The sequence below is a fragment of the Camelus ferus genome, chromosome 13 (genome assembly GCF_009834535.1).
Source record: "Camelus ferus isolate YT-003-E chromosome 13, BCGSAC_Cfer_1.0, whole genome shotgun sequence".
In the NCBI taxonomy this organism is placed as follows: Eukaryota; Metazoa; Chordata; class Mammalia; order Artiodactyla; family Camelidae; genus Camelus; species Camelus ferus.
In genome coordinates, this window is record NC_045708.1 from 21992272 (window position 1) to 22018960 (window position 26689).

General features: G+C 45.6%; 1 protein-coding gene across 1 annotated transcript; it reads left to right on the forward strand.

Annotated features, from left to right (window-relative positions):
• The first annotated feature begins 14170 nt into the window (after positions 1–14170).
• Positions 14171–18701, forward strand: LOC102513463 (antizyme inhibitor 2-like). The gene is given in 9 exon segments (XM_014551912.1): positions 14171–14326; positions 14509–14569; positions 14572–14674; positions 15271–15404; positions 17009–17109; positions 17949–18072; positions 18075–18176; positions 18347–18357; positions 18615–18701. Coding segments are annotated over 9 exon segments (879 nt in total).
• The last annotated feature ends 7988 nt before the right edge of the window (positions 18702–26689 follow it).

Sequence of the window (26689 nt, forward strand, 5' to 3'; positions counted from 1 at the left end):
GGGAACTGGTCACATCTCAAGTGAAAAACACAAACCTTCCCCCCTGGGGACCTGGCTGGGTGTAGCCCGATGCCATGACTTGCAGTGTGGCCTTAGGCAAGGGACGTGACTCCTCTGGCTTTGCTTTTCCCATTAGTAAAATAAGGAAGTAGGACTAGACTGTTGGACAGATAAAGACTGTTTTCCTATGTTGGCTGAATGGCCCTCAGGATCTCTGGTCCAGATCCTCACAGAGGAAATGTCTGCGATGGGCTTTCTGATAATGCCTCCTTCCCTCAGGTCTTGATGGCCTGTTACCCCTCCAGCTGTCCCCCATCACACACATGCATGCATGCACACAAGCATGTACAAACACACACACACACAGGTGCACTTGTGTAACCCACAAGCACAAATGCACACACACATACACAGCATGTATACACACATGGACACACACGTTTGCACACACCCACACAAGGCACACACATGCATGCACACAGTGATGCATACAGTGGACAGTCACTGGATATCCATTCACCCCTCCTTTCTGGGCCCTCCCTGTTGCAGGAGCTAGAAAGCTGAAAACACATTTCCCAGACTCCCTTTCCCTTAGAGATAGAGTTCTGGGTGTGACTTAATTTCAGCCAATTGGAGACACATGACCTTTGGAAGGTGGAAGTGAGTTTCTGCAGACAATGCCAAAAGCTTTTTTTTTTTCCCCCTGTGGCCATTTCCAGCGTGTGGGCACCAGGTTCAGGCAGGGTGAGAGGTGAGGCTGGGCAGTGAAGCTGCTGGTGGTAGGTCTGCTGGTGGTGTTGATGCAAGGTAGCAGGCACGGCGTGGGTCTGCAGTGGTGGCAGCAGAGGGTCCCTGACCCTGGTGGCTTCAGCAGGGGTTGTGAGGGTCTGGAGCCAGGGACAGGTTTCTTGGTAACCTGCTTCCATGATTTTGGGAGTCATTCCTGAAAGTATTACCTGAAAAACTGGGTTCACCTCTTGATAGGTGTCAAGCCAAAAGACACAACCAAGCCAAAGATCGGGAGAAGAAAGGATTTATCATTTGCAGCAAATAAGGAGAACACCTGGGATCTTTCCCAAAGCAGTGTCTCCCCAAACAGCAAAATTGGGGAAGTTTCAAGTTACAAGTACTTGCATATTTATGAAGGTGCTTGGGCAGTAGGCAGAGTCCAAGCTTTAGTTGATTGAAGTCGTGAGAGTCAGAAAATGTCAACCTCATTATCCCTTAGATTTCAGTTGATCTGGTGGTTGAGGCTTCAGTCTAATCTTTACCACAGAAACAGAACTGGGAGTCTGTTATCTTTGTTGTCCTTTCTTCTCTTGCCTGATAACAGACAATGTTTCTGCATTCTTTTGTTCCTATAAGATCATTGATTACAGAGACCTGTTCAACAACTGGCATTGTGGCCAGGTTTAGATCACAGAATGGCTTAGGCCAAAATGGCTTCTCATGTCAAGAAAGCCATGCCTGGTTCTCTTTCTCCAGGAACCATCTATCCTGCCTGCTAACAAAAGCTCAGTTTGAAATTTGCTTCTTTCAGGTCTCCTGATTATTTATAACACATAACACTCTCTAATAGATATCTTTTTTTTTTTTTAATAGAAGTACTGGGGATTGTACCCAGGACCTCATGAATGCTAAGCACACACTCTACCACTGAGCTATACCCTCACCCACTAGGTTCCTTTTTAAACTAGCTAGAATACTTTCCTTTCTCTGCACCTAAATCCTTTCGGTCTTAGCTCAGATGTCCTGACCCCCAAACTAGACTGAGTCCTCTGTTAGGTGCTTCTCATTCTCCAGTAACACCTGAGCTCTGACCAACGTCTGTTCTCTCAGAACCTGGTCTATATTTACAGCCCCTCGATAGATATTTAATGGGCTCGTGTAGGCTCTGTTCTTGGTGTTGGGAGGTAACAGCCGTTCACACTGTGAAAATTAATAAAGGGAAACCTCACTGCAATGGAGTTGGGAGGCCGGAAGGGGGAGCTCTCACAGTGCCACGCCAGGTCAGTTACAGGAAGATTTGTCAATTACAGACCCCAACAGAAGAATCCTCAACAGGAAAGAACCATTAGTTACAGGCCCCTGGTGGGGAGGGTATAGCTCAAATGGTAAAGCACTTAGCATACACAGGGTCCTGGGTTCAATCCTCAGAACCTCCATTAAAAAAATTATATTAAGAAAAAATAGACCTAATGACCTCCCCTCCACCCCCTAAAAAAAATCAGTTACAGGCCCCAGCAGGAAAAGATGTGCTTTCCATCTCCTGCAAGAAATCAACTACCCCAGCAACTCAGCCGATAAGAAACCGTCATGTCATCACTTTGAACTCTCACTTTTCTCCAATGAACTTTGATTCAAAACAACCCCTTCCAACTTCCTCCTTTTTCTCTATCAGATAATGTTTCCTTTGTTTATTGGACTTGCCTGTGGTTTTTGCTGTGGCTTGCTTGTCTGGATTGCAGTTCTCTGCTATTCCCAAATAAACTCACTTTTGCTAGTAAAATAACTGACTTTTATTTTTAAGGTCAAAAATGCGATGGCACAAAGTAGGAGCTCAGTAAATATTAAGGAAATACACAAACAGGTCAACAAATTAATAAATAAGGTAATTTCAGATAATGAAAAGCATGATGAAAATAGAAGAGAGTAAAGGAATGGAGAGTTGTAAAGATTTCTTCCTGAGCCAGGGTGACCAGGAGAAGCCTCTTTGGGGGGTGAGGGGGAGGGGTGACATTTGAGCTGAGACCTGAAAAAGAAGCCAGGCCTGGGAGGGTCTGGGGAAGAGAATTCAAAGCAAGTGCAGAAGCCCTGAGGCTGGAAGGAGCTTGGAGTGTTTGAAGGACAGTGTGGCTGGAGCAGAGCGAGGGGAAGAGGCGAAGACATAGGCTGGGTCACGGCGGGAGACCATTCTAAGGAGTTGGATTTTATTCTGAGTACAACAAGAGGCCGTCAGAAGCCTTTAAATAGGGACCTCAGGTGATTGGTTTATGTTAAGAAAACAGTATGATGTCAGAAGGTGGGAGAACGTCAGAGTGGGAAAAGGGCGACCACTTGGTTGATAACCATAGTAGACGGGGATGGACATGACTGACCAGTGTGACAGCAGTGGAGATGGTGTAATGTGACTGAGCTGGAGGCAAAACCAGCAGAAACTGCTGATGGGTTAGACATGGGGCTGTGAATAGAAGAGAAGAATCAGGGATGAATCCTGGTTTTGGCCTGAGCAACTGGGTGAATGTGGACAACTGGAGTTGGTTCCAGAGAGGAGAGGTCACCCAGCTTTCTGTTTGGGATGCCTGTTAGGACATCCGAGGGGAGCTCAGGAGCAAAGGCTCTGAATCCAGACTGGCTGGGTTGGATTTCTGGCCATTTTGGTAAGGAAGGAAATAATAAATTTCACTTGATTTTCAGAATGGTCTCTGATCAAGAAAAGTTCAGATCTCCTGGATTAGATGGCTTCTCAAAGGCCTCCTGGACATTCCATCATCACCATCAGCATCAGGTATCCTGATTTGCCTAGGACAGAGGGATTTCTTGGGATTCAGGACTTTTGGTGCTAAAACCAGGATGGTCCTGGGCAAACTGGGGGATGGTTCGTCAGTCACCATCACCATCACCACCATCAATACCATCAATACCACCTGCACCTGTACGTCTCCACCGTCGTTACCATCCTCATCAATCACCACCATTCTTACCACCACCACCATCACCACCACCCTCATCCTCGTCACCACCGTCACTATCATCACCATCACAGTCATTCTCATCTGTAATTTATTGGACTCTTACTGTGTGCTAAATGCTTTACACACACTGTCTCACAAGTTCATTACAATGCAGCAAAGGACTAAGTCTTAAGAACCCAGGCTTAGGGATGGGACAGTCCTGGGCTCAAATCCCAGTTCTGTCACTTAGTAGCTACAAATCTTGGCAATTTATTTACCCTCTTTGAGCATCATTTTTTTTTTCATTCCTAATACCTCCCTCTGTTTCCTTGTTGTATATCTATCTCTAGCACTGGATTTCAGGATGCTTAAGGGAGAGTCATCTGTTTTATCCATTTCCTCTGTGATTCCACCTCACCCAAGACTGATATAGAAGAAGCAAATGTAAATAACAATAATTGTTTTTGTTTGTTTGTTGCAGGGGAAGGTAATTAGGTTTTACTTATTTATTTATTTTATTGATGGAGGTACTGGGGATTGAACCCAGGACTTTGTGCATACTAGGCATGCACTTTACCACTAAGCTACACTCTCCCCTCAGCAACAACTGTTATAATAGTAGTCTTTAGCCTATATATATATGTATATGTATATATATCTGTGTGTGTATATATATATATATAGAGAGAGAGAGAGAGCGAGCGTGAGAACGCATTTACTTTGTACCAGGCTCTTTTCTACACACTTACAGGTATTAACTATTTCAGGTTTGGTTCATTACATTACATATAAACAAACAAACAAAAAAAAGATCAAAGAAAAAGGATGTAAAATGCAAAATACAAAATAATATGGTACATTTTATTGTATGGAAATTAAATCTCCATAAAGCTACATGAGAAACAAACAAAAACATAAGATAGTAGAAATAAATACATGTTTGTCATTAATCCCAATAAATACAAATGAACTTAATTAACCAGAGTTGTCTGATAGGATTTTTTAAAAAAGATACATCTGTCTACTATTTGTAAGTGTCACATCTAAAACACAGTGACACAAAGGAGGAAAGTACAGACAGATCTCAGAGATATTGCAAGTTCATTGCCAACCATGGCAATAAAGTGAATATGCAATAAAGTAAGTCACCCAAGGTTTTTGGTTTCCCATGTATTTAAAAGTTATATTATACTGTGGTTTATTGTGTGCAACAGCATTATGTCTAAAAAACAATGTTCATACTGTAATTAAAAATACTTTATTGCTAAAAATGCTAACCATCAATGAATAAATGCTGTTGGAAAATGGTGCCAATAAGCTTGCTTGACTCAGGCTTGCCACCAACCTTCAATTCGTAGAACAAACTCAACATCTGTGAAACACAATAAAGCAACATGCAATAAAACATGTCTATAAATTGGTGGAAAATACAAAGTAGGCAGATACTAACCTAAAGAAAGCTGGTGTGTCAATATTGATACAAACAAAATAGATTTTAAGGCAAAAGTCTTTCTTAGGAATGTAAGAGAATCATCATTCAAGGAGAAACAATTCACCAGGGAGTTACAATGAACCTAAACCTTTGTGGACCCAATAATGTAGCGTCAAATTATATAAAGCCAAAACTGACAGACGTACAAGGAGATATCTACAAATCTACAATTAGAATGAGGCTTTTAGACACGCTTCTTCCAATAAATGATACATCAGACAATAAAAATGTAAAAATAGAGAAATTGGAATGACATGTTCAACAACTAATGGAGATAGAGGCAGGGAAATGGATTGCTTAAAAATTAGTCGTTAAGACTAATAACACTTGTATTGGTAACATGTGGAGAAACAGGAACTCACATATTTCCTGCAAGAGTGTATACGGGAGCCATCACTTGAAGGGAAATGTGGTAATATTGGGTAACCTTGAAGATGAGAACATCTATGATCCAGCAATTCCATCGGTAGATGTTTGCCCTGGAGAAACCTCACCCATATGCACAGGGAGACATGTATAAGAATGTTTATTGTAGCTCTGTCTGTAATAGTTAAAAGTGCAAAAAACTTAATCAACACTTGGTTAAAGATGGGTAAATAACCTGAGACTTATTCAGATAGTGGACTACTCTGTAGAATTTGAACTAATTTAAGTAGAGCTGCATGAATCAGTAAGGATAACATAAAAACACACTAAAGACTGAAAATAATCAAATTACAAAATGATATGGGATGATATTATTTATTTTTTTCTCTTTTTTTTAAATCAGTTATAATGTGTCAGTTTCTGGTGTACAGCATGATGTTTCAGTCATACACACACATACATATATTTGTTTTCATATTCATTCTCATTATAGGTTACTACAAGGGATGATAACATTTATGTTAAACTTTTTTGAAATGAACAAAATAATACCCTATAATTTCTGTGGATGCATGCATATGCAATAGAACTACAAAATAATGCGTGGTATTGATATCCACCAATTGGAAGATTTCTCTGTGAGGGAGAAATGGGGTTCTGGTCACAAGGCCACTAACCCTAGCTCTAACTCTAACAGGACTGTGTTGAGGATGGGGTATGTCCCTCCTAATCCTGTTGGGGATTAGTTAGACTCCCAGGGGACCCTTGCTCTGCAGTCTGTCACGTGTGAATTTGGGCTTGTGATCAGGGCCAAGTCCCAGGATCTCTCTGGACCTCAGTGTTTCTCATCTGTGAAATGAACAAAGGTATTTGCCCTGGAGGACAGGAGATTCAGGTGAACTCAACCTTGACACTCACATTGTCAGAGACTCATGATGGGGAAGAGCATTTAGACTGATTTGTACTGTGTGGCTTTGAAGAGCAAAGCTAGAAACAAGAAATAGGAGGTCAAAATAAACTGCTATCAGTCATAGCTGCTGTTGAAGAACTGAAAGGGACTGAGCTCTCTGTCTTTGGGAGTATGTAAATAGAGGCAGCTAGATGAACATGTGGAAAGGAAGTTGGGGAGGGGATTCCTGTTCTAGGAGGAGTGGCTGATGTTCCAGGGACCCTCTAACATCCTTGCTGACTGGAAGTCTGGCTGTGAGCTTCTGTCCTTCCAAGCTTCTGTGATTATAAGCACCTGCCTACCTGCCAGGTAACTTTTATTTACCCCTATTCTGCAGATAAGGAAACTGAGGTTGAGAGAGAGCAAATAACTTACAGGAATGCCCCTATATTTTGCCTAATATCCCCAAAACTGTCATTGTCACTGTCAAGTGACAATTTTCCTTCCGAGAAGAAGCAGGTGGAATTAAAAGATTGTTGAGTGATTACTGTTGTTACGCATCTTCTGCAAGGGCTGCTGCACCCCTTCTGTGAAGTCAGTTGAAGGTCTGCAGTGGGGAGAATTATGTGGTCTCAAAGCCCTTTGTTGGAGATGTCTATCTGCTGGATAAGTACGTGGCGTTCAAACATCCGCCGTCAACTCGCTTTGGTTTAGTCTTCATGCTTGCTCTGTTAGTGTCCACGTTACCTTCCAAGAGCTCACGTATCAGTTCGCAGTTCAGGAAAAAGGAATCTGGGATGTCACCCCAGGCCTTGACCTACCCTGAGTGAAACAACGAAAAGGAGGTGGCCCTTCCCTCACCTCCCCAGTGCCCTGGTTGCTGGCAGGGGTTTGGCTGTGGGTGATGGGTAAGAACCCCTATTGCCAAGTGGGCAACAGCTGCTCTAGGGATTGGATGCTGTCGAGTGATTGACGACCCGACAAGATCAAGACCCTGATGACCTTCAGATAAGAACAGGAAAATGTGGGTAGCAGCTTGTGTTGTAATTAACAGGGAATAAAGGGCTCCTTGTAGCTCATGATTTCTGGTTCATTGTGAGAAAGGCTGCGACCTATGACCCGGGACCCGGGACCTGGGACTGGAGTGCTTGCTCCTGGACAAAGTGTCCTCTAGCAACAGAATACAAAGAAACTATCAGGGACTGAAAATAACTGCACAGGTGCGAAACTGGGGCAATTATGAACAATAAGATACAAAAAGGCCACAAACCAACTGCCACTTCTGATGTACTGGGAGCAAAAACAGGGTACTGTGCATGATCCCTGCACACAGCACCACCAAGGTGGTGGGCAGACCACCCAGTCACCCCTCTGGCCCACCCACCGTCACCCCATTGAAGGCACCAGTGTGCCCTCCCTGGGGAGTAAGCAAAGGAACCTGTTACTTGTTTTCACTCTCTCCTGCTGCAGAATGAGTCCCAATAAAGCCTTGCCTGAATTCCTGTCTGGCCTCTTATCAATTTCTATTGCTTTGAGGAATCCAAGGACCTTAGGAGGTAAACACTGGAACCAAATACAGGGTAGAGTCCAGTACCGAGGGGGCATCAGTCCCTTTTTGGCTGGCTCTAAAACATTTGGAATAGCATTTGCTGCATCTGGGATCCCAACAGATCTTGAATTATGGGGTGGGAAACCGCCAAGCTCAGATTCTTGGCTGGACTTGATCAGTGGGGAACGGGGCTCCCCCTGCCCCCTTCTGCTGCCACCAGTAGCTGAAGCTGGTGCTGGGGAGTAAGAGCCCAGGAGTCAGTCCAAGTCAGGAGGATGGAGGCAGCAAGGAGTCCATGAGAGGCTGCCTCGGTATGATCTTGTCTCTGCCCAGTGGCCCCAAATGGAGAAAATTGTAGTAAAATATGTATAATGTAAAGTTTACCATTTTAACCCTTGAGTGCACACTTCAGCGGTATTAAATACACTCGCATTGCTGTGCAACCATCACCACCATCTACCCCCGGAACTTTTTTGTCATCCCAAACTGAAACTGTTTCTGGTTAAACAGTAACTCCCCATTCTCCAATCCCTTCCACCTTGCCCCGTGTAGCTCTTAGTAACCATTATTTTACTTTCTGTCTCTGTGAACTTGCCTAATCAAGGTACTTTCTATAAGTGGAATCATACAATATTTGTCCTTTTGTGTCTGGCTTCTTTCACTGAGCATAATGTCTTGAGCACAAGGTTCATCCACTGTGGTAGCGTGTGTCAGTTCTTCACTCATTTTTACGGCTGAATGATATTTCACGGCATGGATATACCGCATTTTATTTATCCATTTATTTGGTGATGGACATATGGGTGATTTTGACTTTTGGGTACTGTGAATATTGCTGCTGTGAACATAGGTGTACAAATACCTGTCTGAGTCCCTGCTTTCAATTTTTTTGGATGTATACCTAGGAATTGCTGAATCATGTGGTAATTCTATGTGTAATTTTTTTGAGGAACTGCCATAATGTTTTCCACTGTGGCTACCCCATTTTACATCAATGCCAGCAATAGATAAGGGTTCTAATTTCTCCGTGTTCTCACCAACACTTGTTATTTTCTGTTTTTAAAAAAACAGGAGCCATCCTAATGGGTATAAAGTGGTATCTCACTGAGTAGACCAGGTTTCTAAATGAACAGGTACTTTCTCTGAAAGTGCAGTGCAGTTGGCTGTGGCCAGAGGACAATTGTCATGAGCATTTGGATGGGGAGAAAGGAGACTGACATAGTGAAACCCCTGCCCTGGTTTTTGGTTACCTCCCCAGTGGGTGGTTAACCAAGGAGGGGTGGAAAATCATCTCTGCACCTTGAAATCCTGTGATTGGGCAAACTATTTACAAAGTCCTCCACAAACCAGTGCAAAAAGATGTTGGTTCTACATGAGGTGGGTTTGTTTGCTTATTTGTTTTTTTAAGTCTTGCTTTGTCAAGAGAAATTTGAAAAATGCTGAAGGTCTGATCTATATCTTCCTTGTCTTCCTATTCCCTATGCATCTACTGTATGGAGACTATTTGTGACACTAGGTGTCCTTGTTCTCCACCTTCTCTGGAGTTCTCCACAGCTCTCCCTCTCCTGTTCTGAGCAGTTCAGCTCCTCCCCACACCTGCATTTGCAGAGCAAAAGCCCTATCGTTACCAATGTTCAAGCATGCCTGTGAGGGCTCACCTCCCCCCGTCCCCCAAGAGGCTTATCAGTGTAACTTTTCCAATCACTTCCAAGGTGAGTTCTGTGATGGAGGTTTGTTCACTGCTGTATCCTCAGTGCCTACCCTATTCTGGGCCCATTATAAGTGTGTGATAAATATTTATTGAATGAATATATTAATGTATGAATGAATGAACAGCACATTGTTATTCCCAGATATTAGCTCTACAGATATCATGTTCTTAATCTTGTCATAGTTCCTGTGGTTTTTTTATCCCCATTAAAAATCAGCAGCTTCCTCACTGGCCAATCCATGGGTCCAGTTCTGAGCACCTCGCAGTGTCCTCTGTCAGCACAGTGAAGTCTCTCAAAGGAGGTATGTTTTGAGCTGGATGGGCGAGCTTATGCTGCAGGAATAAATAATCCTTGAACTTCGGTGCCTAAAACAATAAGGTTATGATCTCCTCAATCTACATGTCCAAGAAGGGTTGGCTGGGGACTCTGTTCTACACTGTCCTCACTCTAGGTCCCAGGCTGAGGCAGTAGCCACCATGCACAGATTGCTCATGCAGAGGAAAAGAGAGTATGTGGTGATTAACACTGGCTCTTAAAGCTCCTACCGGAAGTAACACATCCCTTTGGCTCATGTTTCATTAGTCAAAGCAAGTCACATAGCTGTACCCAGTTTCAAGGGAGGGAAGGCTCTGATTGACTGTGTCATTGCCAAAATGTTTGCTGTCTCTTCCTGTGGAAGGATTATAATTCTCTCCCCACTGACACCGGGCTTAGCCATTGGATTCGTTTTGGCTACTGATTTCTGAGTAGAAATGTGCTGTGAAGAGTTGCTCCTTCAGCCTGAATCAATCCTGGAATGATGGATGGAACAGAAGCCAGGGCTGACTCACAGTGAGAGCAGAAGATAAGCGAGAAACAAATCTCTGTAGTATATTTTGTGGATGGTTTGTTATTGTGGCATAACTTAGCTTAAACGGATTGATTCAGTGGAGAAGTGTAATTTTACCAATTACAAGGGAAGAAGTGGGAATAGCTGATGAACAGCATTAATGACAACCACCCAGAGCCATTCAAGTTGGACACTGGGGATGAACCAGCTTGCCAGGCTGCAGGGAAGGGGTTTCAGGCAGAAGGGAACATCTGCAAGGTTTAGAACAGAGAGGGAAGCGGTGAGTGGGTAGGATGGGACTGCAGAGTTCTTCTGGGGTTGGGTGTGTGGTGGGAGGGTGAGACTGGTAAGGACAGAATGCCATTTTATTCCCCCAAGACTGACTGTTTACCCTGGTCTTCATCAGACCCGATCTGAGGTCATCCTTCGGGGCTACTTCTGTGAGTCCTGGAAAGCCATTTGACTTAAGAGAGATCTTACCCTTCTCTGTCTGTCATGTTTCCCTCTGTAAAGCCAACATAATACTATTCACTTTGCAATGTTGCTATGAATATTCAGTGACTTAACTAGTAGTGGAAGAAACCTGGGCTCTGGAATCAGACAGACTCCTGTTTGAAACCCAGCTCTGCCAATTATTAAAAACCTCAGGAATTAAACAGACAAAAATAAAAAATTGTGAGCCTCTGATTCCATCTGGGTAAAATAGAGATGGTAATTAGTGCTTCCTGGGGTCTTTCTGAGGATTATAAGAAATGGTGAAACTATGTGATACACAGTATGAGTTCCAGTACTCACTAACCCAACCATGGGAATCATAGAAAGGTTGGATCTCACTTATCTTTCTTTCTTTGTAGACTTGCTACCAACCAGGTGGCTCTGATATATTTAAGGCAAGAGAATTGGGCATGATGAAACTTCACGAGCTTTTAACAGCGCAACTAAGGAAAATCCGAGGTATCTTGGTGTCTATTCACATGGTGCCCAGGATCTAACAGGACCAAATCCCAGTTATGCACCTTGCATTCCAATTCCATTGAGTTCATAGGCTCAGACTTGTTTCTTCGTCTGCAGCAATGTTCCAGAAGAAATGTGCATGCGATCAGGCAGGCTGTGCTGAGTCATGTTACTCACCTGACCTCTGCAGGGGCAAGTCCCAGCCCTCAGAGAAGGGCAAGGCTGTAGAGCCACGGGCTGAGCACTTGCTTAGACTAAGGTGTGGATCAGCCTTTAGAGGCCACATGATGCCACAGACAGTCCTCAGATCTCAGGAATTTGAACTAACAGGGTTGAAGCGAAGATCTTTATTAGGATTGTCTCATTTAATCCTCAGCATAACCCGAGTGTCCTGCCCAATACTATTTCCATTTTGCACATGAGGAAATAGAGGATCAGAAAGGTAAAATCATTTGACCAGATATGGAATTCAGATGAAAACCTTAATTGTTGCAATTATACTGCAGCGACTTACTCAAGTCACACTTCCCTTTTAGTTAATCTCCATGTCAGCACTGCCTCACCGGTCTCCTGGTTCCCAGAAAAGAAGAGTTTGGAGTTTATGACTGTATTTATAATTTATAAATCAGATGTCATCAATCTGTTGAACATTCACACTGTGATCTCTTTTGTCACAACCAAGCTTAAAACATCATCGCCTCAGAGAGATGATCAGTTCTATATTTTTAATATAGTTTATGGATTGTTTAAAAACATAAATCATTCCCTGTTGATTTTGGTGAGAAGTGAGGTTCTAAATACATTTTAGTTTCCAAATTGCTCATCTGCTGTTCCAGAACGACTTGTTCTATAAAATCTTTGTTTGTTTGTTTGTTTGTTTTGGTAATTGGTGAGGTGTTAAATTCTTTCAGTCTGAGCTTTATTTCTGGGCTGTCAGTTCTGTCCCATTGATTTTCTTTTCTGGGTCCTGACCAGGATGTAGAAACAGACAGATCTTGGTCTGTATCTTAGACCTCACATGTCTTAGCTGTGACATCCTTTATTTATTCTACATATATTCACTGCAGCAAATTCTGTGCCAGGTCTTATAAGAGGGCATATCCCCAGAGACCCAGAAATGCAGAAGATGTGGTCCTTGTCTTCAAGACATCATGATCTGATAGGGACAAGTCACAGGGACAGAAACGTGAACAAAAATACCAACAGTAATAGGGAGGCGCTTTATGGGCATTATCTCGCTTAATCCTCATCACTGCCCCTTGAGCTCCCATTTCCTAGATAAGGGAACTGAGGCTCAGAGCAGTTATATAATTTGCTCACAGGCCCACAGTTAATGAGTAGTAAACTAGGGTGATTTCAAGGCCCTGAGATTAACCCTTCTGCTCGACCAGGGAGAAAGTTTACGGAGGAGGAGCCACTTGGCAAAGAGGAGGAAAGGAAAGATACTGTCCAAGTCGCATGGCAAGTTAGCTTCTAGGTAAAGACTCATTTCTCTGCCACCCAGATATGGGAAACTTGGGCCCTGCCATCTCTGCCATCCTCGGGTCCTCCCCCTCCCTACCCAGGCCGGGGTGGCAGAAGAGTCAGGGCAGGAGCAGGCTCCCTGCTGAACTGTCTTCCTGGATCAGGCAGAGGAGACTGGGTCACAGCACAGAGGTGGGGTGTAAGTCTACAGGAAGTGACAGCTGACATGCCAGGGGCAGGACAGCCCCAAAATGATGGCTTCAGCAGATCACAGAGACCTCAGCCGCCCACATGGAGAGGGAGGGTGGGGACAGGGACAGGGGACTTGACTAGACACTGAAAGACCCAGATAGGCTCATTTCACCGTCTATCAGTGTTACTAAGACATTCGTTTTGCAACTTGGCAACCTCTTCCATCAAGGGCTAAGCTCTCCCAAGAAAGCCAGAAAGGCTTGCAACCAACCTCTTTCTGCCCTGGCCACACACCTCCTCCTAAGGCCTAAATTACAGAAATAGCCACTAACATCAATGAGGTGGAGGGGAAGAGGGGGAAAAAATAGACAATATCTCAACATAGACTTTTGTACGGATTTCAGCTGAAACCATTTATTCTTGGGACTGGGTCTCAACTCTGCTGTTTCCCAGCCGTGAGAACTTGGGTGAGGTACTCCAGCCCTCTGAGCCTCAGTGGCCACATCTGTGAACTGGGAATAATTCATACAACCCCTCTGCCCCACCCCCGCACAGTGCCTGGCACAGGGTAGTGCTTACGGAGCACACGTTGCATGAGTTCATACCTGTCTCTGGTTCAGGTGAAAGGAAGCTTCACCGGGCCAGGACTTTGATTTGTACTGTTCACTGCTATTTCCCCAGCACCCAAGCTAGAGCTTGGCACAGAGTAGGTGTTGGAGAAATTTTTGTTGAATGATTGTAGAATAAATACCCTAGAGTTTTCCCTGGCCCAACAGACTCCCCCTCCCTATTAAAGAGAGGGACACAAGTCGAAAGGCAGTAGAGAACAGGAGTCAAGAGCAAGCTCCCTGGACGTGGGAGACCGGGGCTCAGATCCTCCCTTTGCCGAGTTCTTGCTGTGTGACCTTGAGCCAGTGACTTCATATTTGTAGACCTTTATTTCTCCATCTCCATCTCATAGAGTTGTTGTGAGAATCAGATGAGATGACCCACTACTCAGCCTTCCCTCCCTCCTTCCCCCTTCCTGGCAGGACTGCTGAGACCCCTTCATGGTAGCCAACCTGGGCGGGCTGGCCGGCCGCCGTCAGGTCTTCCACCAGGCCCTGCCGCGGGTCTCACCCTTCCACGCGGTGAGGCGCAGCAGCAGCCCCCTGGGTGTGCGTGTCCTGGTCACCCTCGGCACCAGCTTCGACTGTGCCAGCCAGGTGAGCCTGGGCCAGCAGCCAGTTGCCTCATTCACAGGCCTGACACTTCCTGGAAAAAAAAGGCCAATTGCCAGGGGTCCTGGAGTGGGGGCTGTGGCACCTAGAATGGTGGCTTACACACATGGTGCTCATTCGTATTGGGAAGAATAAATGAATGAGCTCTGGGTGGTCACCTATCCCAGGTGGAGCTGGAGCAGGTGCTGAGCCTGGGTGTGGCCCCCTTGCACACCATCTACACCAACCCCTCAAGCCCATCTCCCACATCCAGTATGCCACCCACCATGGGGTGCAGCTCCTGGTCTTTGACAGTGAAGGGGAGCTAATCAAGGTCCCAGAACCCGGGACCAGGTGAGACCAGCAGGGGCTGCAGATCAGTGGAGACAGATGGAGCAAGGGGCAGCAAGCCTAGGGCTCCGGCAGATGGAGTTAGGCTGCAGGAGCCAGACCAAGGGGGTCCCGTGCTGGGACAGGCACAAGCAGCAAAGCACAGGGATCTGGGTCAGCGGCCCGAGGCCTCCCTGGTGCACACTGGTGCCAAAGAGACACTGCTTATATCTGCATGTAGACATATGCAGGGCAGAGCCTGACATTAAGAGGTCTGACATCAGGTGACCTCATGGAAAAAGCATTCACATTGGAGTCGGGGAGACCAAGGCTCCCATTTCCGGTTGATGGTCACATGCTGTGTGGTCCTGGGAAAGTTATTTAACATCTCTGATCCTGTAACATAGAGGTCAGTAGAAGGCATATTTCTAATTGTATCTTTTTCCTGCTTTTTCTTGCCTGGGCAGAAGTCTGTAATTAGTGGGTGTGTTTCCTCCTTGGAATTCCGTGGCTGGACAGTCCAGAGGAACTAGGCAGGGGTGGGTGGGAAGCTGGAGGGAGATTGAGTAGGGGGCAGTAAAATATCCAGGCCTCAGGCATCCTATGCACCCCTCTCCCAGGCTGGTGTCCGGCTGCGGACCCCGGGCAGTGGAAGCATCTTCCCCTCTGAGCGCCAAGTCTGGGGCCAGCCTGGAGGTGTGTGAACATCTGCTCAAGTCTGTCAGAGACCCAGGCTGGTGGTGGTGGGAACCAGGTGAGCGCACTAGCTTTCCCTGCCTGGGAGGCGGGAGTCAGGTCTCCGCTGCCTGTCTCCAGCCTTTGGCTCACCGGGGCGCCCTTCTGTTGGCTGTGGCCCCTCTGGACCTCGTGATGCTCCGTCTGTCTCAGCGAAGAAGCTGGATGTTATTTGGGACTAGGTGGGGCATTCGAAGCCCCTGGCCTTGGGAGCAAAATTTAAGGGGATACTAAAAACTTAGCACTCTAGATAAATAACATTTTAATATAATATTTGAAAAAAGTCAAGGTTAGTGCCAAAAAATTCATGGTGAGGAAAGTATCAACATTTTAAGTAAAGACAGGATGGGCAGTTTTGATTTTTCCTTTTGCTTCAAAGTTCAATCACTGTTACCAATCTTGTCTTTATTTATTTAAATGTCTAATATTTTATTTGTCATGGATGTTTTCGCATCAGTCGTACTCCTTATTGCATTAATGTTCTTTATCTTGATTACTTCGTGTTGTGGTGCCCCCCGAACTCTTGCTCTGAGGAGAGTGTCTCCCTGGTCTCACCCGACCTGGCCCTGACTGGTTCCTCAGCCCAGCCTCCTTGTGGGCCCTGGGATTTGGGGTTCTGAGCACGTGCCTTCCAAGGGGGAAGAGAAGGGGAGCCCCTGCAACGAGACCTTGGGAGGGGACAGCTAGGAGAGGAGGCCGCCACACAGCGCTGTGAGAGCCCCAACTCAAGGATGCTGTGTTGGTGTCTCTCTTCCTCTGATCCTAGCGTTTTCATGCATGTTTCTCCACCTGTTCAGCTTCCATGTGGGCTTGGGCTGCCAGACACCCCACAACTTCACACAGGCCATCGCCGACTGCTGACACGTGTTTGAGGTGGGCTGTGGGGTCGGGCATGACATGAGCCTCCTGGACATCAGAGGGGGCTTCCCTGGAGTGGAGGGCTCCGAGCCTAAGTTTGAGGAGGTAAGAGAGGAGCATTGGAGGGAGCCCAGCTGTCCCAGCCTGGGTTTGGGGGACAGGCTACGTGTCCCGTGAGGAAAGAAATTGACAAATTAGCATATTCCTAAGGAGCAACCGTGATGGAATTACGTCACAAAAAGGCTGTTTACACCCAGTTTTGACTCATGCAGCAGGTGCCTAGGGAAACTGGTTTAAGGTAAGGGCAGAGTACCTGAGACCTGTTATCTGGGGACAAATCCCAGCCCTGCTACAATCTCCTGTGTGACTTCTGACAAGACTCAGTTTTCTCAACTGTAAAGTAGAGCTCATTGTACCTACTCTGAGGGCAGTTGCGAGGATTAAATAGTTTAATACATGTAGAGAGCTTAGAACAACACCCAAGCTATATCTCATGGTATGTTAGTTCTATTACTATCATTTTTATTATTATTATTATTATTAAGAGGAGAAAACCTCTGATGGGGGGAGCAGAGGAACAGTGCGAGCTCAGAGGACAGGCCCCAACCACGCATGGGTCTAGGGAAGACTCCTGGAGCAGGAAACAGTTTACCCAGTGCTGGGCAGGGGGTCAGAGCTCTCCCAAGCGTGCTGGGCTGAGGTGCTGAGGGTCAGTGATGCAACCTGGCTGAGCACACCTCAGTCCTGCCCTCTCCCTGCTGGCAGGAGGTCACTGGGAGCTGGTGTACTATCTCAACAAGGGCCACTTTTGTGCCTTCCATGTCTCCCTCAGGGAGCCTGAACCCAAGATGCCCATTGTGCTGAAGGTAAGGAGACATTTGTGTGGCTCTGTCACCATCCAGACCCAGAGGCCACCAGGTCCAGCCCCCTAGCCAGGGAAGCAGGGCTCCCTGCTACCAGGAGAAGAGGTAAAGGATCTCAGATTTGTGATGGCTTGGCAGATTGTCACATCACATGCGTGTACCAGGATGTGCACATGTGCCTATGTGGGTCAGCACGGGCACTTCTGCGTGCATGCGTTTCTCAATTTCCCCTGTGACGGAAGAAGGTGGGCTTCTGGTCCACGGGTCTGTGGAGGTGTGCTTGTGCATCTGTTTGGCTGTGGGTGTGTTTCCATGTGCATCCCACTACATCACTGTGTTTGTGTTTCCAGAATCCTTGAATGTTAGAGATGCAGGAGACTTAGGAAGTAGAGATTCTCAAACTGTGCTTCTCATGAGAATCATCTGGGAAGCTTTAAAATACTGCAGTGTCCAGGCCATGCCCCAGACCATGGATATCAGAATTTCTCATAGGTTAGGACCCTGGAACCCTGGCACCATCCTTCATTAAAACTCCTCAGGCATTTCCAGTGTGGTCAAGTTGGAGGTCCAGTATTTTGAGTGATTGTTGAATAAAATCTTCCCACTTTATAGATGGGAAAACTGAGGTCCCACCTGTGTCTGCACTTGTGAATTGGTAGGGCTGGGATGTGTCTCTGGAACACAAGCTCCATGAGGGCAGGGTTGAGAACAGTGCCTGGTGCATAGGGACCACTTAGGAATCAGTCAGTGTGGGTGAATAACAGAGTCCATGCTGGTGCCTTGTGCCCTGGGAGTGTGCCCTGCCATTCCTTCCCTGATTCCTCACCCCTGTGTCCCTGCAGCTCTGCCCTGAGCCACCCCTCTTCTCCTGCACCCTCTACGGCTCCACATGTGGTGCCTCTGATGGGCTCTTCTTGGAGGAGACGCAGCTGCCCGAGTGGGACATGGGCGACTGGCTGGTCTTCCCTCCTCGGGCGCCTACACGTCCACCATGAGCTCTGCCTTCAATGGCTTCCCTCCTACCTTCATCTACTATGCCAAGGAACCTGAGCTCAAGTGTCTGGGGGAGAGTGAGGGGGCTGGGCAGTGAGGGCTTCTCACCAGGATCTGAACTTGGCAAGGGGAGCTGGTAGCTGAGCTCTGGGGTCCCAGGCCCAGGAAATACCCTATTCCACACACTGGCCCCAGCGAAGCCCAAAATGTCTGGCTGATCTTTGACACTGGCCTCTGCCTGTTACAGCCTCTTCCCAGGTAAGCCCAAGGTAGCCCACCTGGGCGGCTCTGACACATAGACAGCTTTATGGGCAGAAACAGGCCGCCCTGTGGCCGCAGCTGACCCTCAGCCCCATGGCCGAGGCTCCGCTCTGCTCTGACCATTTGTGGCTGCTCCCTGGTTCCCTCCTCAGATGTCCCCTCCTCACAGCCCCAATTCCCTCTTGGCCCAACCTAGAGTTTGCCTAGTGGAGGGGGCTCTGGAACACCCTTTTACTGGCACATCCCTGCCGCAGGAGCCTGCTGGAGACAGCACTGCGGGCTGGGATGTGGCTGATGGAGGAGCTCCGGACAATGCAGTGCACCCACGTGGGGATGCTTGAGGGCAGGGTTTAGGGGGAGAGGGGAGGAGTAACAAAGGAGGAAGCGGACATCTGGGTGCCTCTGAAATGATGAGACAAATTTTAAGGTTCAAAACTGTCTTCTCCCTAAATGGGCCTGAAGCCTAGGTTAGATCTTCTGGGCAGGGACCCCACCCTCCCTGCTCCTTACCCACTAGACCCTGGAGTTGGGCTGGGCACGTTATTACAAGAGCGCCCCTTGGAGGCCCTACCCCGGATTGTGCGGCAACCTGTATTGACCAGAACCTTGAGAAGCCTTGGTTTTCCCTTTCATCCAGTTAGTGACCCCTGTGTTGTTCCAGAAAGGTTTGCATGAACCCTAGGTGCCCACTCTAGTGGAGAGAGCACTGGCTTTGGAGTCAGACAGGCCTGGAGGGAAGCCAAGCTCCACCACATGCTGGCAGTGTTGTCAGAGCCTCTGTTTCCCTATCTGTGAAATAAGGATGATATTAGCATATTAGCATACCCCTCACCGGGTTGAGAGGATTAAGTCAAATAATGCAAATTCTCGTTCAAGGTCAGTTCAAGTCCACCTGTCTCTGGCTGGCTCTGATTCTGGGCCTGGCCTGTTCAGAGACCACCATGGTCTGGATGTCCTCAGGGAGCATGCACAGCATCTGGCCACACAGCTCATGGGCACTGGGGGGCCTCAGACCTGGCTTTGGCTTAAGAAACATCCAGGTTGGGAGGTTGGATGGACAAGATGTGGATATAGCCAACTCTGAAAAACAGGGCGGTTGCTGCTTGCACGGCCCCCAGCACACTAAAACTTTGAAAACAATATTTGGAGAGTTCTGAGCTCAAAAAGAGAATGTATCCGATAGGAAAGTATGTTGATAGAGGTAGGGGTTGGGACACATCAGTATCACCAGTCACATTCCTGCAGTGAGGGAAGGGGTAGTGGGTCCCAGAGGCCAAAGCCACCCACCTCTTGTGTCCTGTGTCCCTTTTAAGCTTTGCCTGATAAGACATTCTCTGATCTCCAGCCTCTGATCCTTTCTGTCCATTAGAGTCAGCCTCCCCAGCCCAGCCAAGACCAGAGGAATCTTCCAGTATCCTTGGGCTAAAGATATTTCTCCTTCGGACATCTGAGGAGAAGGGAAGGGCATCAGTAGATGCCATCCAGGGAAGCCAGAGAGCTCAGACAGCCTTTAGATCATGTGTTGTTCATTTGCCTCCTCCCAGAGCCTGAAAATTGGAAGTGGAAATGTCTACCCTTACCTCCTCAGTGGTGTCTGGAACTATAAATATGAGTGGGCTTTAGGGAAAAAATTAAGTTCTGTCCCGATACAAGAGATGTTGGTGTTTTGTGTTTTTCCCTCTAGGTGTTGTCCTATGTGACTGTGGATATTCATCCATCCACCCATCTATCTATCCATCCATCTATCCAGCTGTCCATCCACCCATACAGCTATCCTTCTACCCATCCATCCATCCACCCATCCATCTATCCATCTATCTATCCATCCATAAACTAAAATGTAAGGGCCTAGTCTGTGCCTGGCACTGTTGTAGGCACAAGTGACATATGATGAACAAGATGGGCAAGAATCCACACAAGTGAAGCTTATCTTCCACTTAGAATAAGAGGATAGACAAACACATAAATCAATGATAAAATGAAGTAGAAGCAATATGTGCAGGGAAGAAAAATGAAACAAGCCAGGGGAGAGTGAGTAATAGAGGCCTGTGTAGGTTGAGGGGCCTGGGGAGGCCTCTCTGAGGATGTAGCAGGGAAGCAGAGCCCTGAAGGGAGCATGTGATTACCTGGGTCAGAGAGTTCCAGGCACTGGAAACAGCAAGTTCAAGGCCAGGGATGGAGGGTGTTCCCCCCAAAGCAGGAAGCCCCATGTGGGTGAGCAGCGTGGGCGAGGGGAGGTGTTGGGAGATGAGGCAGGAGGAGGGTGGGGAGCTGATCTTGTCAAGCCTCACAGTAAGTCAAGGCTTTGATTATATTGGGTTGAGGGGAGGCCCTGGCAGGTTTGCAAGGTGATTGCAGTGAGAGGCTGCAGGGAGAACTTGAGGGGCTTCTGCCAGTTCTGGGAAATGATGGTGGTCACGGTGCAGGAGGTGAGGTGCCAGGTTCAGCAAAGGCTGCAAAGGTCAAGTGGAGAGAATTTTCTGAGAGGTCAGATGTGAGGTAAGAGATAAAGAGGAGACAAGGACAACTCCAGGGTTTGGTCTGGAGCTGCCAGTACACAAACAGGGATGCTGGGGACGAGAAGCAGGTTAGGAAGGGTTAAAATGGAAGGTTCAATTTTGAGCAAGACAGATTTGAGATGCCTAGTCTACCTCCAAATGGAGTCAAATACAAGCACCGGGTTTCAGGGCAGAGGTCAGGACGGCAGCTGTGAACATGGATGGGGTGTGGTCCACACTGGATGGACTTTACATCCCTGGGGCCACCCCGCCCAGCCAGGAAGTGAGCGAACATAGAGAGGATGCAAGTCTCTGAAACCAAGCGAAGAAACGTTGCAGGAAGGAGGGAACCCTCAGCTGTAACAAATACTGCCCAGAGGTGGGTGAGGTGAGAGCTGAGAATGGCATAGTGAAATGAAAGTCATTGGTGATCTTAACCAGTGGGTTCCAATGCTAAGAAAGGTTGGTGGAAGTGGGGTCTGGAGAGGATGATGGAGACAGGTGGAGAGGGTGGGGCATGGGCACTTCTTCTGGGGAGTTAGTTGTGCTGTAAGAAGAGCAGGAAATGGGAGGATAGCTGGAAGAGGCACCTGTAGAGTCAAGGAGGGTTTCTTTCTTCTTTCTTTCTCTCTCTCTTTCTCTCTCTCTTTCTTTCTCTCTTTCTCTTTCTTTCTTTTTTATTGAAGTATAATCAATTACAATGTGTCAATCTCTGGTGTATAGCACAATGTCCCAGTCATGTATATTCACATATATATTCTTTTTCATATTTTTTCCATTAAAGGTTATTACAAGATATTGAACATAGTTCCCTGTGCTATACAAAAGAAACTTTAAAAAAACTATTTTTATATATAGTGGCTAACATTTGTAAATCTCAAACTTCCAACTTTATCCCCTTCCACCTCCCTTTCCCCAGTAACTCTCAGACTTGTTTATTAAGTCTGAGAGTCTGTTTCTGTTTTGTACATGAGTTCATAGTGTTTGTTTGTTTGTTTGTTTATTTAAGATTCCGCATATGAGTGATATCATGTGGTATTTTTCTTTCTCTTTCTGACTTACTTCACTTAGAATGACATTCTCCAGGTCCATCCATGTTGCTGCAAAAGGCATTATTTTATTCTTTTTTATGTCAGAGTAGTATTCTATTGTGTAAATATACCACAACTTCTTTATCCAGTCATCTGTCGATGGACATTTAGGTTGCTTCCATGTCTTGGCTATTGTATATAGTGCTGCTATGAACATTGGGGTGCATGTATCTTTTCGCATTAAAGTTTCCCCCGGATATACACCCAGAAGTGAGATTGCTGGATCATATGCTAAGTCTATTTTTAGTTTTTTGAGGACTCTCCGTACTGTTTTCCATAATGGCTGCATCAAACTGCATTCCCACCAGCGGTGTAGGAGGGTTCCATTTTTCCCACATCCTCTCCAGCATTTATCATTCGTAGACTTTTGAATGATGGCCGTTCTGACTCGTATGAGGTGATACCTCATTGTAGTTTTGATTTGCATTTCTCTGATAATTAGCGATATTGAGCATTTTTTCATACATCTATTGGCCATTCGTATAGCTTTACTAGAAAAATGCTCGTTTAGGTCTTCCACCAATTTTTGGATTGGGTTGTTTGTTTTTTTGTTATTAAGTTGTATGAGCTGTTTATATATTCTGGAAATTAAGCCCTTGTCAGTCTCATCATTTGCAAATATTTTCCCCTATTCCTTAGATTGTCGTTTTGTTTTGTTTATGGTTTCCTTTGCTGTGCAAAAGCTTATGAGTTTAAGGAGGGTTTCTTTTAAAATGAGAGATACTACGGCTTGTTTGCAGGCTTACGTGGTGGGGGAGACTGATAGAAGGAAAGATAATTAAGGAGCAGAAGAGAGGCGAGAATATCAGAGCCAAATCCTTGGGTGGATGGGAGGGGCAGGCGTCCTATGCGCCGGGGAGGGTGAGTCCGGATGGGAGCTCCAGCAGTGCCTCCGGCGTACAGGGGACACGAAGGAAGGCAGAGCACGCCGAGGGCGGGGGCGCAGGTCGCCGGGAGAGGGCGGAGCTCTCTACTGATCGTTTCTCTTTTCTCGGTGAAATTAATGGGAATGTCGCAGTAAGCCTGGGAGTGAAACAGGGTGGGATTGCCAGCACAGGTGCTCACTGAAGTTTTGTGGGGGTTCATTTAGAGGGAAGCCTGTCGTCATCCGGTGTGTTTTGTCTTCACCTACGTTCAGCCGTGGCGGGTGCAGGTATAGAATGGATGGGGGTGGGTGGGGAGGGGGAGAGTCAAGGGAGGTGGAGACGCTAGGAGAATGAGGCGCTGGTGGGGGTCTCTGCAGGTCCAGGCTCCACCTGCAATCCTCAAAGCCTATACCTGAGCACGCATGCTGTTCTTCCTGCAGTCTTTACCTGCCGGAGATTCATAATGATCCAGTGAGCTTATAATATCCTCACTTAATAGAAGCGAACCCTGGGGTTGCCTAACCAGTAAGTGGCAGAGCTGGGATTTGACTTCAAACATAGTTCAGTGTTCTCCCTTCAGGGTAGCAGGGGTATGCGCCCTGTGTTTAAGAAAGTCTCACCCCAGATGTTGGGGGGCGGAGGGAGGTGGGGAACAAGCTTGGATTTTGGGAGATTAAACTGCAGGTGTTCTGTGCACTGGGTGGCCCAGACTTTGTCATGGTTCAACTACAGTGACTTGCTGCCACCAGCTGGCCACTATCAGTGTGGCATCCAAACAGAACTTGCTTGACTTGCTGCCACCCACTGGCCACTATCAGTGTTGCATCCAAGCAGAACCTGCATCGGATTTGCTCAGCTGAGGATTCAGTGTCTGGGTCCAACAATTCCTGGTTGAAAATGCGCAGGAAGAGGATTTCTCATCTCCCTTTGACAAATGAAGGGAGAGAATTCCAGAGAGGTGGCTTTAAAAAGCCATCTGCACCTGCCTACTCCATCCACTCGGTTATTTATTCAACAAATACTCATTGAACACCTACTCTGTGCCAGGCAGTGTTCTAAGCACTGGGATTCAGGAGGAAATATACACAGGAGATACATTGTTCTTGCAGAGCTGACATTCCATGTGGGGGAGGGGAAGATAGGTACTAAACAAGTAAATAAACTGGATAATGCTAGATTGTGGGGGGTGCTGAGAGGGAATTGAAGGAGAGTGACTGGAGAGGCTGGTGGGAGGTGATATTCGAGGACAGGCCTGATGGCTGGGGAAAGACACTCCGGGAAGAGGGAACAGCACTGCAAAAGCTCTGAGGCTGTGAAAGTTTTGGGTGGGTTCCAGAATAGGTGGAGCCTACCAACACCCCAGCCCACAGCTATCTTGATACCAACCTCTGGTGGAAGGAAAAACCATGATAATCTCCTGTGAAAATTAAAGCTTAACAATCAACATAGAGATGTTACTGGTTTGAAGGAACCCATTGACCTCTCCAAAGCTAGAGCAGGAAATACTGGCACATGGAGTTAAAAGTCAAGGTTGACATTTCCAGGACCTGGGACAGGAACATGTGGGAAAGAACTGGTTGAGATGGAATCAGTCTTTCTTGTAGCTGTTGCCGTGTTATAGGATGTGTTTGCAGACCTGTCTGCTGCTAACTGATGGGCCATATTTACAAATAAAATGAATATTTATGAGTTCATATCTATAGTATGAGGATGCTGTATTCAAATCCCATGAGTGGCATTCCAAGAAATAAGTTTTAGAAGCAAAACAAGTTTCTATAATTTGGTGATTTCAGCATGTTACTCAAGTACTACACAATTATGTTAGCTGGTATTTTCCAGTGTTTGAATATTTGCTATAGGTTACAGTTCTTTGTAAAGCAAAATATTTTATCATTAAAAAGAGGAACGTTAAATGAAGCAACATGAGCCTAATACCCCACCTGAAGACGTGTTTGAACACACTCTTATTTCCACCAGCATCAGGGCAAGATGAATTCAGGTTTTCTACACCTGAAATATTAACCATAAAAACAAAAATCAAGGGCAATTAATTCTTTGTGTTTTTAATTTTTATTTTAAGACATTTTTAAATAGTAAACATTTGTGATATCACTCAAGTTTTAAAATGACTTTTATTTGGCATTTATTTTGATCTAATATTCCTTCTTTTTAATGTTTTTTATTGTCAAGTGTCTGTATGAGATAGAAGTCATTTTTACATGTTATTGAAATACTAGTCACCCCTTAGCTTCGGGGGATACCTTCCAAGACCCCCAGTGAATGCCTGAAACCAGAGTACTGAACCCTCTTTATAGTATATTTTTTCCTTTATGTACAGATCTGTGATAAAGCTTAATTTATAAGTTAGGGACAATATATTAACACCAACTGATAATAAAATACAACAATCATAATAACATACGTAGTAAAAGTTATGTGAACGTGGTCTATCTTCTCAAAATACTTTATTGTACAAATTTAATGCCTTTTCCATCTCAACTGCGCACTTATCACTCACTGTGGCACTTTGAGATATAACAGCAAAACTAGCATGAATTTCTTTTTTTTTTCTTCACAATTTCACAGATGGAAAATGTGTTCTTACCATAGATCTTAGCAACCCTGGCATACAAATTTTTTCTTATAAGCCTGGAACTTTCACCTTTTCATTCAAAGGCAGCACCTTAGGGCTTCTCTTTGGCATATCTGAATCACCAGCATCACTGCTCCTGCGCTTTGGGGCCATCATTAAGTAAAGTAAGAGTTATTTGAACACAAGCACAGAAATACTGAGACAGTCAATCTGATAACTGACGGCTACCGAATGACTCATGGGCAGGATTACGCTGACAAAGGGACGATTCATGTCCCACATGGGATGGAGTTGGATGGCTAGAGATTTTATCATGTTACTCAGATTGGAGCGTAACTTAAGTGAAGTGGGCCGGAAAGAGAAAGAAAAATGCCATATGACATCACTTATATGTGGAATCTAAAAAAATGAAATAAGGACACAAATGAACTACTTATTATTTATAACTTAGATGATTGATTTCTCGAATATGTGTGAGCACATTTGACCGTCCTTTATGATTGGATTACGGCATTCTGTTGATTCTTATTTTTGTGGTTGGCTTTATTCCTTTGTTAGCTATGTAAGTTTAAAAAGCTAAAGCTCTAATCTGTTCTTAGAAACAATGATCAGCACACATATGGAAACTAAAAAAATATGTGCAGCATATTGTATCTATGTATTTACATGCAATATAATATATATATGCTGTCAAACTGTAATAATTCTACCTAATAAAACTAAAAAAGGGGAAAATTTTTTTTTAAAGTAGAAATGCAGCTCTAGATTCAATTGCAGTTTCCCTATTCCTTTTTACCAATCCCAGAACCGCCCCTGTTTAACTCAAAAGTCTTGTAAATATTGGTCTTAAGAAACCAGAGTCTTTCTGGTAGGAACTTACGTTCTTTTCCTGTGCCTTTGAGTTGTAAATGTCAACTCTCATCTAGACCATCTCCAATTCCTAAGCCTGCATAAAAGGGTCAGGGGAAAGGAAGAAGCTTTTTAAAAATATAAATTGTTATAAAAGCTCCCTTGCCCAAAATCTAGTCAGGTAAACTTAACTTATTCCAATTTTTAAAAATAAACTAGTGAATTTTGCATTGCCCAATAGATAAAATTTTAAATCAAAAACTATGAAGTCTCTGTGTCTGTGTGTTTATGTATCCGATGTATGTACATTATAGATACGATATTTTTCCACCTCTGGAAGGTGTTGCCAAATTAATTTGTAAAATAGCTCTATTTAATTGGCTTAAAATAAGCACTTATAATTAAATATTTTTAAATCTCAGAAATATAATA